At 50.2% G+C, this 15,047-nt stretch overlaps 8 protein-coding genes across 8 annotated transcripts; 4 read left to right on the plus strand and 4 right to left on the minus strand.

Moving 5' to 3' along the window:
* Window positions 1–504: 504 nt before the first annotated feature.
* On the plus strand, window positions 505–3,554 carry AFUA_5G13440 (uncharacterized protein). The gene has a single exon (XM_748217.2). The coding sequence runs from the start codon at window positions 1,961–1,963 to the stop codon at window positions 3,257–3,259; it is 1,299 nt and encodes a 432-aa protein (XP_753310.1). The 5' UTR covers window positions 505–1,960; the 3' UTR covers window positions 3,260–3,554.
* A 37-nt stretch (window positions 3,555–3,591) lies between these two features.
* AFUA_5G13450 (triose-phosphate isomerase TPI1) lies at window positions 3,592–4,939 on the plus strand (the record flags this gene model as incomplete). The annotated part of the gene is made up of 6 exons (XM_748216.2): window positions 3,592–3,893; window positions 3,990–4,269; window positions 4,333–4,407; window positions 4,470–4,582; window positions 4,639–4,853; window positions 4,911–4,939. The coding sequence occupies exons 1-6, from the start codon at window positions 3,856–3,858 to the stop codon at window positions 4,937–4,939; spliced, it is 750 nt and encodes a 249-aa protein (XP_753309.2). The 5' UTR covers window positions 3,592–3,855.
* A 346-nt stretch (window positions 4,940–5,285) lies between these two features.
* On the minus strand, window positions 5,286–6,883 carry mdmB (mitochondrial distribution and morphology protein 10; the record flags this gene model as incomplete). Its single annotated transcript, XM_748215.2, has 2 exons — window positions 6,666–6,883; window positions 5,286–6,604 (listed from the first exon to the last, which is right to left on the minus strand). Exons 1-2 carry the CDS (start codon window positions 6,760–6,762, stop codon window positions 5,286–5,288), a joined length of 1,416 nt encoding a protein of 471 aa, XP_753308.1. The 5' UTR covers window positions 6,763–6,883.
* A 143-nt stretch (window positions 6,884–7,026) lies between these two features.
* On the plus strand, window positions 7,027–7,946 carry AFUA_5G13470 (ribosome assembly factor MRT4; the record flags this gene model as incomplete). Its single annotated transcript, XM_748214.2, has 2 exons — window positions 7,027–7,308; window positions 7,397–7,946. Exons 1-2 carry the CDS (start codon window positions 7,115–7,117, stop codon window positions 7,944–7,946), a joined length of 744 nt encoding a protein of 247 aa, XP_753307.1. The 5' UTR covers window positions 7,027–7,114.
* A 711-nt stretch (window positions 7,947–8,657) lies between these two features.
* On the minus strand, window positions 8,658–10,290 carry AFUA_5G13480 (U1 small nuclear ribonucleoprotein 70 kDa). Its single transcript, XM_077804890.1, has 4 exons — window positions 9,832–10,290; window positions 9,647–9,774; window positions 9,501–9,597; window positions 8,658–9,400 (listed from the first exon to the last, which is right to left on the minus strand). Exons 1-4 carry the CDS (start codon window positions 10,091–10,093, stop codon window positions 8,739–8,741), a joined length of 1,149 nt encoding a protein of 382 aa, XP_077661026.1. The 5' UTR covers window positions 10,094–10,290; the 3' UTR covers window positions 8,658–8,738.
* Window positions 10,291–10,299: 9 nt separating this feature from the next.
* On the plus strand, window positions 10,300–10,950 carry AFUA_5G13490 (mitochondrial 54S ribosomal protein mL43; the record flags this gene model as incomplete). Its single annotated transcript, XM_748212.2, has 3 exons — window positions 10,300–10,439; window positions 10,508–10,590; window positions 10,659–10,950. Exons 1-3 carry the CDS (start codon window positions 10,401–10,403, stop codon window positions 10,948–10,950), a joined length of 414 nt encoding a protein of 137 aa, XP_753305.1. The 5' UTR covers window positions 10,300–10,400.
* A 426-nt stretch (window positions 10,951–11,376) lies between these two features.
* On the minus strand, window positions 11,377–12,775 carry AFUA_5G13500 (putative RING finger domain protein; the record flags this gene model as incomplete). Its single annotated transcript, XM_748211.2, has 3 exons — window positions 12,543–12,775; window positions 11,574–12,434; window positions 11,377–11,523 (listed from the first exon to the last, which is right to left on the minus strand). The coding sequence occupies exons 1-3, from the start codon at window positions 12,588–12,590 to the stop codon at window positions 11,377–11,379; spliced, it is 1,056 nt and encodes a 351-aa protein (XP_753304.2). The 5' UTR covers window positions 12,591–12,775.
* Window positions 12,776–12,814: 39 nt separating this feature from the next.
* On the minus strand, window positions 12,815–14,827 carry AFUA_5G13510 (WD repeat PRP19 family protein). The gene is made up of 5 exons (XM_748210.2): window positions 14,720–14,827; window positions 14,614–14,658; window positions 14,122–14,560; window positions 13,604–14,067; window positions 12,815–13,543 (listed from the first exon to the last, which is right to left on the minus strand). The coding sequence occupies exons 1-5, from the start codon at window positions 14,730–14,732 to the stop codon at window positions 13,074–13,076; spliced, it is 1,431 nt and encodes a 476-aa protein (XP_753303.1). The 5' UTR covers window positions 14,733–14,827; the 3' UTR covers window positions 12,815–13,073.
* Between the last annotated feature and the right edge of the window lie 220 nt (window positions 14,828–15,047).

The following is a 15,047-nucleotide window of genomic DNA, read 5'->3' on the forward strand; positions in this document are numbered from 1 at the left end:
CCACACATAATTATAAGATGTTAAATGCCTACTGATTTGAGGCCAGCATTGCTGCTAGTTAAAGTACAGCATTACAGTCCAACCAGTTCAAGTCTTTCTAATAAATACATAATTAATCAACTGACAGGAGATGAGTGCTGGCTCAGTCTGTCAGGGTAAAAAAAAGGGTAAATTTTGCACACCAAGGCAACATAACCACAGGCCAAACGCCGTTCACTTTTGCCCAAGAATTACTCCATGACTGATGACTGTGAGCGATTTTCTTAGTGAAGATGGGGCCAAAAAAAAAACAAAAGAACCTTCCTTCAAGCCACAGCAATCATGGATGACTTGCCCTGCAGGTATTCAGTATCTCTAAGCATGTCAACAAGACGGAACAAACAAAGGAGCATATCCACTTGACATGTGGCCTGTGGGGCTTGCATGATTATCACTGATTGCTAGTGCAAGTCAGAGACAAGGATAGAGTAACTAGTTAGCTAACTTAAAACGTGATGACTATGTACTGTGGATGGCTGGTGAGGATGACTGCACAGAAGGCGTGATGGTGCCTGCTTTGGGCATCTCTTGGCTGCTGGATTGAGTGGCACAGAATGCTCAATCCTCCCTCCTTGCACGTTCCCATCCACCAGTCACAGAACGAAGGCACTGTCATCAAAACAAAATCTAACACTGATAGGGGATGTTGCAAGGCAGTCTAGGCTGCTATCCCAGCAGAGCCTCGTGGAAAAAGCAACTCAACATTTTGGAGGGCCGATGGTGATGCAGCTGCACGGTAGTACATGGCATCATCATCCACAGTTGCCAGAATCATCTACACCCCCAACATCGTATTTCGATCAGTCAAATTGATGGTTTGCTTACTTTCTGATCAAGCCCAATATTGACGAATACCCTCTTTCCGTCGCTGGTTTTACTCTATGCTATGTCTCCTGCACAGCCACTGCTTGCGGCTGAGGCCTCCACGATCAGAGGAACAGCCTTTAGCAAGCAGGCGAAAACTTCGCAGTAGACTTGCCCGGGCACGTCCTGCGCCCCATTAAACTCGTGTTTCTGTGCCTGAGATGCAGCTCCGTGACACCTTCTGGTCATTATTTTCTTATCATCAACGAATCATCCACCTGGCAAGGGGGATTTACCCATGAGTTCATCCCCTCCAAGGTCGAAAAATTTTTCCCTGTTGCGTGTGAAGAGAGTGCAGAGCAAATGGCAAGGCAGACGTGCATGGATACTTCACACCCTGGAACCTGAGTGGTCACTCAGCAGCCGCCTTTTTGCATTGAAAAGACCGAAAGAGCCCCTCCAGCTCCTGCTTTCTGCCTGGAGCTTAAAGATGTCCCTGTGCCCTTTCCATTAGCCTTGATGTTTATGGCCTCACCTTTATCTCTATATGCCATCAAGTGCCCTTGACTCGGATAGTCCTTGTTTCAACTCCTACATACTGTATTAGCCTGGACAGTTTTCTCTTACCTGCTCAGACCGTGCTCTCATCTTGGTGCCGGTGCACAAAGCACTCTTCTGCAAACCATGGTGATCGTCAATCAGAGTATGGGTCCGCCCATCCCTCCTCTTCATCACCCACCGGCTCATCCGCACGAGGATCCTCGCATCTTCCAGCAGCGTGTTCCCGCCCAGATAGATCCTGCATATCTGGCGGACCAAATGGCTCAGCTTCATGTGGACCCCCAGAAGTCTGCCCAGAGCTACCAGCAAACAGGTCAACCCGAGCCCATTAGAGAACACACGCGGTCTCCATACTACTACTTTGGGTACACCTTCTTCAAGGCTGAGGCAGCACCCGGCCAAAAGTCCACTTGGAACCAAGTTCAGAAAACAAGGATGAACTTAAGCCAGACAGACCTGTTTCAGTTGGTGCAGAAGCGAGCAAGGAAGTCTACTGCTGTTGAGCAGTATCAAGCACTATCAAAATTAAAACGAAACCATGTGGATCAGCTAATCAATGAGCACAGACGCAGTGACCCTCGATTTGAATGGACCTGCGCTTACATCAAGGAAATCTTCAAGCCGGTCAAAAGGCAAGGGTGCTCGTCGGGGTGATTTTGAGACGCTTTCGATGGATGTGGTGATTGTGAGAAGGCCGGTAACGGCCGAACCGGGGGATGGCCAGACTCATTCCCAACCCAGGGAGGAGCACCCTGTTGATTCCAACCACTTCATGGCAGAAGATGCGCGTAGGCCGAGAATTGTCGAGATAAATGGCCAATGGAGTGAGCCAGCCATCAGCCATGCGCAGATGCCAGCAAACACAAATCAAGCGCAGCAACATCCTCAGCATGCGTACCAGCAACCACATTTCCCTCCCCAGGGTCACGCTGATGCAAGGCAGCAGCACCATCAACAGACGCAATGGCCATTGCACCAACAACCAGAAATACATCATCACGGGGTAACTGAACCAGGCAACAATCCTCAATTCCAGCCACAAAATCCGGGTATCCGGATAATCCCAGTTGCTCCTGATGGACATCCTCAGAGCCTTGATCATGGTCTTAGTTCCAATCAAATCAATCAGCATGCGGATCGACCCTCCATGAGGCCAGAAATTCATAATCAGACCAAAGAGAATAAAACTTTTACACCCTGGTCGTCAAGTCTGCACGTCGGGCCGGAAGCAGACTGGCCTCCTGGATCGAGCAGCCTAGGAGACGACGATTCCGAGCTGTTTGACTTTGAAGTCGGAAGCTCAGCTACCGAAGGCTCCGAGGACATCATTGATGAAGCGCTAAAAAGATCGAAGTCATGGCGCGGAAGCCTTCATCATCGCCAGAACTCTGCATCAAGTCAAAATCGGCCTGAGGTCGTTTACAGGACTCATTCCCGCAAGAAGCCGACCAAGCCCGCTTCAGACTCGAAGCTCAACCGCAGCAAATACCCAGTCGGTTATGTCGAGGTGATCCCAGCCAATAGCAAGCAATCAAGCAAGCGAACTGTGAAGCCTCAATTGAAAGAAACTGCCGCCCAGCAACAGCCCCGGAGCCGGCCCAAGATTGTGCAAGCACCCGCGAACTCGGCCGACCTGGACCTCCTACATCTCAGTGACAAACTGCTTAAGGGCCGTGAGAGGAATGACATCAGAACGCGAATCCTGGATGATCGGGAAGCAAGAGTGGAACGGCGGGAGAAGCTGGTCGAGCATCAGGCCCGGATTCTGGACGAGAAACTCGAAGAAGCGCGTTTCTTGGATCGACATCTGTTGCTTCAAGAGCCAGGTCTCTTTCAGCGTCGACATTACCTGTGACGTTTTCTGGCCTTATTCTATGCTCCTTTAACTTTCTCCTTATCCATTTCGGTTTGATTTTCGTTCATTTCTCCACTTTCTGTCTCGCATGCTATAACGTACACTTTTGGGGTTTCGGTCAATCGGTCAACAGGGATACCACCGGGAACATGGGCGTTACTACAACATGCCGTCTGTTGATAACTAGGTACATGCAATTATAGAGAACAACAGCTTTGAACAGTCTACAGTCCGCAGATGACCCCATGGACATCCTTTTCGTATTAGATGAGCCAATTGAAGAATCGTCTCATATGTACACACAGCCGGGACAGCTCATCAACTCACTGCCCGGTGAAGTGAAGTGGACCAAGTAAAGCAGGACAACTGTTATCGATAAGCCCCTCTCTGTGTCTGCCAGTTCGGTAAGGCACCCAGCCCCGCTGTCTCCCGTTTTCTCTTCGTCTTGCTTCGTCATAAACTCCATAATAAACGTCGGTTACTCCAGGCTGGTGACTTCCTGCTTTTCTTCCCTCGTACCCTTCTCTCCCTACTGTCAAGACTCATATTTTTGAAATATTTTCCTATTTGTTCCATTCTCTATATACTCAGCCAGAATGCCTCGCCAATTCTTCGTCGGTGGTAACTTCAAGATGTATGAGCTCTGACTCGATGCCCCGCAATCCCCCTCGCAGCTTCACCATCCCAGCCTGCAACTGCACAGCTACTGACATTGTCGACGCAATGATAGGAACGGTGTCACTGACACCATCACCTCCATCGTTAAGAACCTCAACGAGGCCAAGCTCGACCCCTCCGTCGAGGTCGTCATCTCCCCCTCCGCTCTCTACCTCCTCCTCGCCCGCCAAGCTGCCGACCCCAAGATTGGCGTTGCTGCCCAGAATGTCTTCGACAAGCCCAACGGTGCTTTCACCGGTGAAATTAGCGTTGAGCAGCTCAAGGATGCTAAGATTGACTGGGTCATTATCGGACACAGCGAGCGTCGTGTCATCCTTAAGGAGACTGACGAGGTACGTTACCTCCCGGGATCTGCTTTGCCAGATTGAGAATGTAAGGCTGACATGCCTGTTTAGTTCATTGCTCGCAAGACCAAGGCTGCCATTGATGGTGGCCTGAACGTCATCCTTTGCATTGGTGAGACCCTGGAGGTAAATTATTCTCCTCCCTTGATTCTATTCCCCCCGTATCTAGCAGACTAACATTAGCTTAGGAGCGTGAGGCTGGCAAAACCATCGACGTCGTTAGAAGGCAGCTTACTGCTGTCGCCAAGGACCTTTCCAAGGAGCAGTGGCAGAAGGTCGTCATTGCCTATGAGCCCGTCTGGTGAGTCGCCCACAAACACATTGATCCATTACTTAAACACTAACAACACAATGCAGGGCCATCGGCACCGGCAAGGTCGCTACCACCGAGCAGGCCCAGGAGGTCCACGCCGCTATCCGCAAGTGGCTCAGCGACGACGTCTCCGCTGAGGCCTCTGAGAACGTCCGCATCATCTACGGTGGCTCCGTCAGCGAGAAGAACTGCCGCGACCTCGCCAAGCAGCCCGATGTGGACGGTTTTCTGGTTGGCGGTGCCAGCTTGAAGCCTGCCTGTAAGGACTTCTCCCTATTTGAGTGTCGAAGTTATAGACTAACGATGTGATTCATAGTCGTCGAAATTGTCAACGCCCGTCTGTAAGCCGACGTACAACAAACGGTCCCTCACAAAATCCCGCTGCCGCTGTAGTACCGGCAGGAAAACAAATCATGAATCGCAATCGGGCTCTTAAGCAGCTCTCTTGGGAACTAATATATGCTTGCTTACATCCGCCCATTTAGCTGGTGGAGTTCAGGCCATATATCTCAACAATAAGTGAAACTTGAATGTAAATAAAGTGAAGTATGCGATACAGCTGGTTCAATCCTCTTTAGAACATTCGTAAAGTCAAGGGTGAATTCTATCCTAATTCAATCCAAGACGTAGAAGAAAGCGCTATTTACAAATAACGGTGCAGGTCATATACAGAGTGTAGAATATGTCGCTCTTACGACGAATACGAAATCGACACCCCAACGCCATGCCAATACGACCTCCCAGAGATCCCCCCACCAACAGACTGCCCGCCCCCGGCCGGAGTCGAATTCGCAGCCCGCGAAGGCGAAGAGAACGAACTTGGGCCTAACCCAACACCCGCACTAACCAGAAGCTCCTTCACGCGGCCCTCCCATAGCAACCGCACATTCCAGGACTGATCGACGCGGATCTTCAGCACTGATTCATTTTCCTCGTCTCTATTGTGAGTAGTAGGGGGTTCCACGGGAGCAAAAGCAGGAGTATCGGCCATGCGCATCTTCCTCCTGGCCCATTCTAGGCCATCGTCATCGACTGGCGGGGGCGAGGGTTTCCTTCGTTTCCGCCATAGTTCGCAGCCGGCGACCATTTCGCTTTCCCAGCTGTAGACGTTGAAGCCGAAGCGGGAGCTGAAGGCTAGGTTAGGCGAGGCGCGGAGGGAGTAGGTGGTTGATAGGGAGCCGGTGAGTGGCGTTAGGACCAGGGTGAGGGTGTATGGGAAGGTGGAGATCGGGGTGTCGTGGTTTGAGGTTGTGGTTGTGCTAGATGCGGATGATGATGATGAAGGCATCTCGGTGGCTGCTGGTAGGGTGCTGAACCGTAGCCCAGTTGACATGCCGATGAGCGAAGAGACGGGGGAGTAATATGCTTCTGCGCCGGCTGATAGTAGTGATAACTGTGGTGATGAGTTCTCCTTGGGATGGCGCGGGTCGGGGCCGAAGTTCCACAGCCCCCGCCAGCCGAATAAAGAATTGTCAGTGCTGAACAGGTATTCATTGCTATACTTGCCCGTGTCGTGGGAGAGTTGACCCAGGAGAGAAGCTTGCGGCGCGGAGTTTGATAGAGGGGCTCCCCGGGTCGAGCAGACTGCCAATGACAGCTGCATGGTTGGTGACATCCGGCGCAAGAACAAGGCATTCAGAATTGTCGGGGGAGGAAGATGCAAAGTTGCATTGAGCAGGGTCGCCTTCCGCCCAGGCGAAGGTTGACTATCGTCATTGCCGGAGGGTTTGGACTCAGATGATCCGAGTCCACCAAGACATGACTGCCAGCCACAATCTTCAACCGGGGCAACTGGAGGCTGGACTTGGCGATAACCGCGCGCTAGTTTACGCAATGGAATAAGGGCGCTCCGGCTGGGAGTATTGTTCAAAGGCACAGTGCTGTAGAGGTACGACACGGAGCCATCGATCAATCCAACTGTGCCGAGGGTATAACTGGTCGCGAAGTGAGGAGTGGCTAGGGAGGAAAGATGCACGCGTAGGCGCTCCGGTGTCGAGAAGTCGAGTAATGCTGTATGCAGTCAAATTGAGACTATGATTATCAGAGTTTAAATATGAGGTAATCCACATACATTGCGCCGTGGCTGTCAGGGACGAATATGAGTTGTCGCAGTTCCAGTTGGTCGCCTCGGCGAATGCCAGTTGGATGTAGTCCATGAAGTCAAGCATTGTCAATGATGTCTCAAATCAGTTCTTCATCCCAGCCGTCATTCATTATTATAAGGTCATCTCGAATGAATGAGAAATGAATTTGGTTTATGGATAATTAATGACAATGGTGATCTTGGAGTCCAAGGTTGAAGCCCCAACTTCATCAGCTCATTTCCTTATACGACTTAGTGTAATCGGATAAGCCCCGCATCAACATTAATCCGCCTGTTATCAGAGTAGAAAAAAATAATCGTATCTTTCTGCTCCAAGTCAATTTTTCCGAGTCTGTGTATTTCTACTTCATTTAAGTGATACAGAGACTCATAACGGTATAATCACTTTCAGGAATCACATTTTATAATATCTTAAAATGCCTCGTTCAAAGCGCGCCAGGATCGTTCACGAGTCGAAGGTCACCAAGAAATCCCACAAGGAACAGACCAGAAGACTTTATGCCAATATCCGCGAATGTGTCGAGAAATATGATCACCTATTTGTTTTCTCTGTCGACAACATGCGTAACACCTATTTGAAAGATGTGCGCACCGAATTCGCTGATAGTCGGTAAGTCACCCCGGAGATATGCACTTCTACAATGTGCAATACAGCTGCGGAAACATCATCGCGAGCTTCAATCGCTGATATTTAATAGTCTTTTCTTTGGCAAAACTAAAGTAATGGCTGTTGCCCTCGGCCACAACCCCGAGAACGAGGCCGCGCCCAACCTGCATAAGCTCTCTCCCTACCTGACAGGTGCCGTCGGTCTTCTCTTCACCTCTCGCGATCCCGAGTCCGTCCTCAGCTACTTCGACGCCTTCCGCCCCCTCGACTTCGCCCGTGCCGGCACAGTCAGCACCCGCTCCTTCAGCATCCCCAATGGCCTGGTTTACTCCCGTGGCGGTGAGATTCCTGCGTCCGAAGACGAACCCGTCAGCCACACGATCGAGCCAGAGCTGCGCAAGCTGGGCGTTCCTACTCGTCTAGTGAAGGGCAAGGTCATGCTCGAGCTGACTGATGGCCAAGAGGGCTACCCTGTCTGCAAAGAGGGAGAAGTTCTGGACTCGCGGCAGACAACGTTGCTGAAGATGTTCGGTGTCGCTACTGCCGAATTCAAAGTCGATCTAAAGGCGCAATGGACTCGGAGTACCGGTGAAGTTAAGATCCTTGAGAAGGATGAGGGCATGGACGTTGATGGACAGTAATTTCAAGTCAAAGACCGCTCCTTTTCTTCTTTTACCCCAAAAATTTCCTGGGCATTGATTGGAGTTGGGCATAGGCGTTCTTTTGTTGTTTTCTCTCTTTATATTCCTCGCAGATCATGAATTCATCCTAGATTTCGCTGGATAAGCGTACGACGGACATAGATTACCACGCGGGAAAGCAATCATGCAAGACATCTTCCATTTAGAGCAAAAAGCTACATGGTGACAAGCATGAATTATGTAGATATATTACCGATTCTTACTTGCATACGTGGAGTCTGGCATCGACATGGCCGTTAAATATGCCTTACCTGCGTCTCTTACCTGAGCATCCCCGGATCCCAACCAAATTGCACCTAGGAAATATGATGGCTACCTAAAATACATACTTACCCCGTGCAGAGTAACAGAAACCCTAAAAGGGCCGACAAGTCAAAGTAAGATGAAAAACACGCAGACCAGAGGCGAGATCACGAAATCGTAAGGAGGAAAGGGGGCCATCACAAATAGTGCTTCCAAACCCTGATTCCTCGTAAAGGAAATAGCAACAAGTGAAACCTTCAGCTGATGAAGATGCCTGGTGAGAAGCAGAAAAAAGGTGGCACATTGGCTCGACTGTGCTGAGTTATTAATGCTTCCGCGGTCGTAAATGTCGGCGTTCACTTGTGAATTGACCTTGCCTTACCAATTGCATCAAAGAGGACAAGGGAAGAAAGGAACGATCAAGCATAGATACCCACCAGCAAACCATGCTGACAGCCTGGATGGGAAACTTAATCCAGTAAGGGAGGTTTAGTACCTCCTTTTAGCGCGAGGATCCTCATATGAATCGTCTTCGTGATATCGCTTGCGGCCATAGTCCTCTCGGCCACCATATCTCTCACGTTCGCGGTCGCGATCACGGTCACGGTAGCGATCCCGATCACGGTCTCTGTGGCGGTCACTTTCCCGATCACGATCATGATCACGTCGGTCTCGCTCTGAGTAGCCCTCTCTAGGTCTGATAGGCTCGCGGTTGCTACCAGTTACGCCAGGGGCCCGGGCATCTCTCTCATACTTTCCACCACCTGCATAGCCGCCTCCAAAGCCACCATTCCGGCCACCACCGGGACCAGAGGGAGCGTTTGGTGGAGCCTGTCCACCGAAGCCATTGCGTCCGCCTTGATAGCCAATCCCGCCACGAGGGCCAAAACGATCGCCACCGCGATATCCTCCTCGAAAGCCTCTACCTCCGTATCCGCCCCGGAATCCGCCACCAAATCCTCCAGGGCCAGAAGGCGCACCGAAAGATCCAGGTCCGGTGGGACGCGAGGGCAAAGCCTTAGTATAGCCACGTCCTCCCAAGCCTCCACCGAAGCGGCGAGGCTTCCAGCCTTTGACTGTGCGGCCACGTTCCACATCTACCAAAACACGTCGATCCTTGATTCGGATTCCATCTGTCTCTTTGTAGGCAGCTGAGTCGGGACAAGGATGATCAGGTCAGCAAGGTGTCCAAACTTTTGGGATCAAGAGGAGTCGCAGAGTTTTCACTATAATTGTGAGTAGCAGCAATACCTTTCATGTCCTTTTCACGCTCATACACGATGAAAGCATAGCCTCTGTGTGGCTTCTTGGAGCCCTTAGGCGTGACTGTGTCTTTTACAATGCGGATCTAACAGAAGTCAGCTTTGAATGGTATCTCGAATTCAACGTAAACTCACTCTTTCAATTGGCCCAAATCTACCGAACTCTCGTTCTAGGTCGGACTCCTTCACGTCGTAGCTCAGTCGAGCAACAAACAGAGTCTTGAAGGGATCACCCCTAGCTTGAGGATCATTCGAAGGATCATCTAAGCAGGTTGTTAGCACCCATGAGCGAACATTCAATCAATGGTCGAGGCCCTTACAAGATTGAAGGCCTTCAGTCAACTGCTTATTCAGCCTCTCCTTTTTCTCGAGCTTCTGACGCCACTTGCGTTGCAGCCAGCTCTCTGTGGCATTGTAAGGAACTTCTTCTCCATATTTCTTAAGTTCTCCAAGGAAATCTGCAACGCCGCCAATGCTACTCTTCTTGATATCGTCGGGTGCGCGATCAACGGGAGGAACGTAACGTAATGGTGGACGAGGCTGGAAGAGCGCCAGGAGGGGAGGGGGAAGTTTGTCTGTCATTTTGACCCCTCAATGATTTTATTTCAAACTAGCGACAACTTCCCGATGTAAACTGAAGTCATGAGGGGAAACGATAGGTAATAATCTAGGTCGTTCCCTTGAACTCAGATTATCACGGACAGGTTGTTGAGAGTTTCGCGTTTCTCCATTAGTTGCCTGAAACCACGGGACTGTAGAAGCGCCAGCCGCGCTAAGCGGGCTTGACGCCAGCCAATGGTGAACCACCTTGCTTGCGTCTCGAAAAGTCACCGAACTGTTCCTGGATGACTTGTTTAACACCAACAGCGATCATAAAATACATCACAAAATGCCTGTGCAAGGCATCAGAACAGTAGCTAAGGCCAGGGTATGATGCTAGCCCCTTACCTAACAATGATTGCCTCCTTTTAATGACTAACGTGCTGCGAACTGCAGAATGGCGTGGGCGCTTTCATCCTACAATGCAAACGTTTGGATTTCCATTACTGTGACTGGGCCGGTAGCTCGAGAGGCATGGTGTAAGTCCAGTCTTTCTTTCTGCCTTTACTCTATCATTGAATTGGGATTAAATGATTTTATCCTGCAGCGCTTTCCTGAAACACTCTCTACCGTCATTCGCCAAAGCCAACCCTCAGATCGAAATCCGAGTATCACCACGGCCGCACAAACATCCAGTGATCAAAGGTCACTATATCAACGGACGAGAGAAAGCTATATGCGTTCGAAATATGGAACCTGAACAAATCTTGAAGAAGGCGAATCTGCTCAAGGAAGCCAGCGGAGAGAAGCTCAAGCGCACCAAGAAACCCGTCACCAGTCTCAACGAGAGTGTAAGAGGCATCTGGTCCCCATACCACGGAGATCTCAAGATGGTATGAAGCGTGTGGGGGGCGTTTAGACCGGGTGTTGAGGCTCCATCTTTCAGTCTCTATTTGTGTATAATGTATATCATGGGTCATTTCTGTTTTGGTCGTGTTTTTCCTTGACAACCCCAAGGCTTTTCTTTCAGGGGTCATTGCACGGTATGTACAAAATAGATACCTTTCAATGTCAGATAAACAGCGGGTTGCATGAACCGCTGCTATGGATTGTTATCTACTGAGGTAGAATGAATAAATGACATGCCTCGACTATCCAGAAAAAATCACTCAAAGGAAAGTGAAAATCACAAATGCCCTCGCGCCCACAGTACGCATGCAATGGGGTATCAAGAATAGGGAAACCGAAAAAAAAGCTTTAACTCCGCCGAAGACACCTCACCATGCGAACCCGATCATCATTGAGCCTATGCAGAATACAGGTGATCAAAGGTATATCTGGAACATTGATCTGGGTGCACTGACGGGTTTACCACAATCAATGACTTGACATTTAGAAAACGGTTTGGTTCTCTGGGGAGTCTTCTTGGCCTTGGAAACAGCACGATTCCTGGCACATTCGCCACAGTATACCTTGAAAACGTTAGCAAGGCCCCAACATCATGTAGGAAGGTGGCACGAACATGTCCACAAGGTTTCGCTACCCATATCTGTTGCTTTGTCTCGTCCCCTATTCCGAGTTCCTCATCACAATTTGGGCACACGACCAGATCGTCTTCCCCAGCGCTTCTCGTGAATCCTTCGGAGGGAGGACTTGGCGCTTTGTACGAGCTCTGGCGGGAGCCTCTACCTGAAGTCAACCCATAAGTGGGATACTCAGCTCTCAAAGGCCTATCCCCAACTATCGCGAGATCCATGGCATCTTCAAGCTCGATAGCCTCCTCCGCAGCACCAAGCAAAAACATATCCACCTCATCGGGTGGACGACGATGAAGGTCTCGTGCTCTCCATGCAATTTCCTGTCTGAAGCTTTCCTCCCTTGATATGAGATGTCGAGGTGCCATTTCACGTTGTAATCGTATTAAATCCCAGAGATTCGCCCCTATGAAGCCCCGATTTCTAGGTGGAGGTGCTGGCACTGGTTCTGGCTGGCGCACTGTGGCTCTGACAAACTGAACTTCCGGACTACTTGGTGTATCTATCCGAATTATATCTTCTGGTTCTTCAAGATCGACAACTTCGGCCATTATGTTTCTTCCAAATCGTGGTAGTCGTGGTGTTGTTCGCGAATCGCTATTTTGCGGTCTTCTCTGCTCTTCCAGGAAATCTGGCTCGTTCGTCAAATCTATTACATCCTCTCTTTGAGGAGGATCAGACATTATAGGTCGACGGAAATCATATCCATCTCCAGGATATCTCATCGGTGGCAATGTTGGGCGGCTATGCGGAGAATTGAGGCCTTGGGACGAGGATGGTTCAGGGTCTGAGCGCCAGCGAGACTGATGCTGGCTTCGCGACGGATCAGACATCTGATGATGAGGACGCTATGAAGAATAGTCATTAGAAATGCCTGCGAAAAGCTCAGGTGGGTTTGTGTTGGTATTGTAAAGAATGCCCCGCTCTGTGAAGTTCATGAATGCAATGGAACAAACCTTTCTTGGCCGCGCCGCCACAAACTGGACGCCTGAATCACCATTCATGTCGAGGATGTGAGGTCAATGTCATCAAATGGGTAGAGTTGGACCGAGAGGGGGATAACATGGAAGGTAAGGGATGCTGGAGCGTCCGGAGTCGGTAAACCTCCCGTTATTGTTGGTGCCGTGCCATGACTAGTTGGTTCCGAGTCTGTGGAGAGATGTCATACCGCCGCCCAATGCATAAATTTATAAGCAGTGGCGAAGGCATTTTGCAAGCAGACAAACTACGATATGGCGCAATGTACCATGAGCTGGTAACAGATTATAAACGCTGGCGTGGATCGTTGAGGGACTGGCAAAACTTGTTAACCGGAGGCATTATCCTCAAAGGTGGTATACTCTGTTAAAAGAAACATAAATTTCCCTGCCTCATGTATCGATCCGAATTTAACCCTTTTTTAGGCCTAGAGTCATTGAGGACAATGCAAAGAGAGAAACTGGAAACACATGTGGCTAGAAATACAAGAAGCTCCTTCTTTGTAAGGATCATGACTCCTGGGCTGTCAAAACTGTAACTCCACCTTCGCTGTTCAATACCACAATGCTCTGGGCAGCAGAGCCCCAAGCCACTGCCACTGCTGGCACCGCGCTGCGTAAAGGCTCTGACCATTCTTTGGACGCCTTCGAGTATTGCTGAACAGTCACTCCGCTAGGGCCACCAGTTAGAAGGAACTGCCCAGTGTAATCCCAGCAGATAGAATCGATCTGGCTACCCGTCTCCAGAACCTTGATCTCTTTTGAGCTGCGGAGATCCCAGATGGACAGAACAGTCGAGTTATCTGCCACTGCAGCAAGGAACGTGCCGTTCTCGGAGAAGTAAAGGCACTTGACGGGACCAGACATGGCGTAGTTGGCGGCCGCGGTGCCAGACTTAACGTCGAAAATCTTGATTTGACCGTCTGCGCCACCAGCAGCGATGAGATGCCCATCCGGGTGGAATGCGACGGTATGAAGAGCTAAAGAAGACGGGAGAAATTAGCAAAGGTTGCAAACGAAACGATTCAGCCCTTGCTTACATGAATCTGTGAAAATTTGAGTGATGACAGAGTTAGTTGTCAGGTCGTACAACACATAGCTCTTATCAACACCGACGGAGCCGACTATGTCGCCAGTAGCATGCAGAGCAAGATCCGTTGCTGAACCAGCATGAGAAGCAAAGTTCGCCAGTTCTTTGCCATCCTCAAAGACCTGGATGAAACCCGTAGAGGACGCGATGACTGCCTTGTCACCAGCCCATACAGCACTGGTAACTGGGCCGCTTGTGTGTAGGTTACCAACGACACGTTTCTCGGACAGAGAGTAGACACCGACAGTGCCATCAGCCCCCCCTACGAGTGCCATTTCCCCGGCCGCGTTAACGGCTAGGGCCTTGCCGCCTTGGCAGAGAGGCTTGGATGTCTCAGTGGGCTTATATGTAGAAAGGGCATCGCTTGTAGCCCAGCCTTCAGGAATAGGTCGCTTGCGACGTGTCTTGGACAGCCTAGGTGAGGTTAGTAACCACAAGATGACGAATTAAGATAGCCATGTCACGTACGACACCTGTGTGCTTTCAATCCTTGCAAGTACAGCGTCTGGTAAGCCGGTTGAGTCAACCTGCATAGCTTCTTCACCTCCAGCGCGACCGGCGCTAACAGTTACCTTGGACAAAGCGTCGCGAGCTTCGTCTCTCTCCTTTGTTAACCTCGCAATGACTCGTACAGCAGCATCGTGTTGGTAGAGAGCTGCGCTCAGCTCCTGCCGCGTCTGAGCAAGGGTCTGACGCAATGTGTAAGTTTCGAGCGCCAGCGCATCCCATTCTTCTTGAAACACGCTGAGCAGTGAGGGAATGGATGTAAGGGTAGGGGGTCGGGGTCGGACAACGCGCTGGCTTTTGACTTCGATGAGTTCGTCGACCGAGAGTTCTTCCCCATTTACTGGATCTTTGCCGTTTTCGGCAATATATGCCTCGATGAGACGTCTCTCGAAGACGCTGCCTACTCTCTATTAGACGACTAAAGCTTGGGGAATCTTTGGATCCTTGACATACCGCTCTTGGGCGAGACAACTGGCACTTGCGGTGCCTCTCCCGAAACTGTTCAATGATTAACTATATGCAATTGACCAAAGCAAAACATGGAATAGGTATGACTCACTTGCGCACAACATTGTTTTGCGAGATGAGTTGGTTAGTCTAGAGAGAGGTTGCTTGACGCGAGAGCTGTCGCCGCATTGGACTTTTCGACGAGATAACCCTTCCGCCCTATCTGGTTTAGCCGCACCGCAAAGTTGGCTGATCGTCCATTCTTGGCACTCATGCGACTCAGTCACTGCACAGCATTTTGGATCAGTTCGTTTTCAAGCAATCCTACTCTGCGTGCTAGTATCTCTGCATGCTTAGACCATGATATAACCATCTATGCTTTATTAAGCCGCTCTTTTTCCGTTGCATTAGGTCCTCCTTATGCCCAGGATGCAGTTCGG

Source organism: Aspergillus fumigatus, chromosome 5 (genome assembly GCF_000002655.1).
Source record: "Aspergillus fumigatus Af293 chromosome 5, whole genome shotgun sequence".
In the NCBI taxonomy this organism is placed as follows: domain Eukaryota; kingdom Fungi; phylum Ascomycota; class Eurotiomycetes; order Eurotiales; family Aspergillaceae; genus Aspergillus; species Aspergillus fumigatus.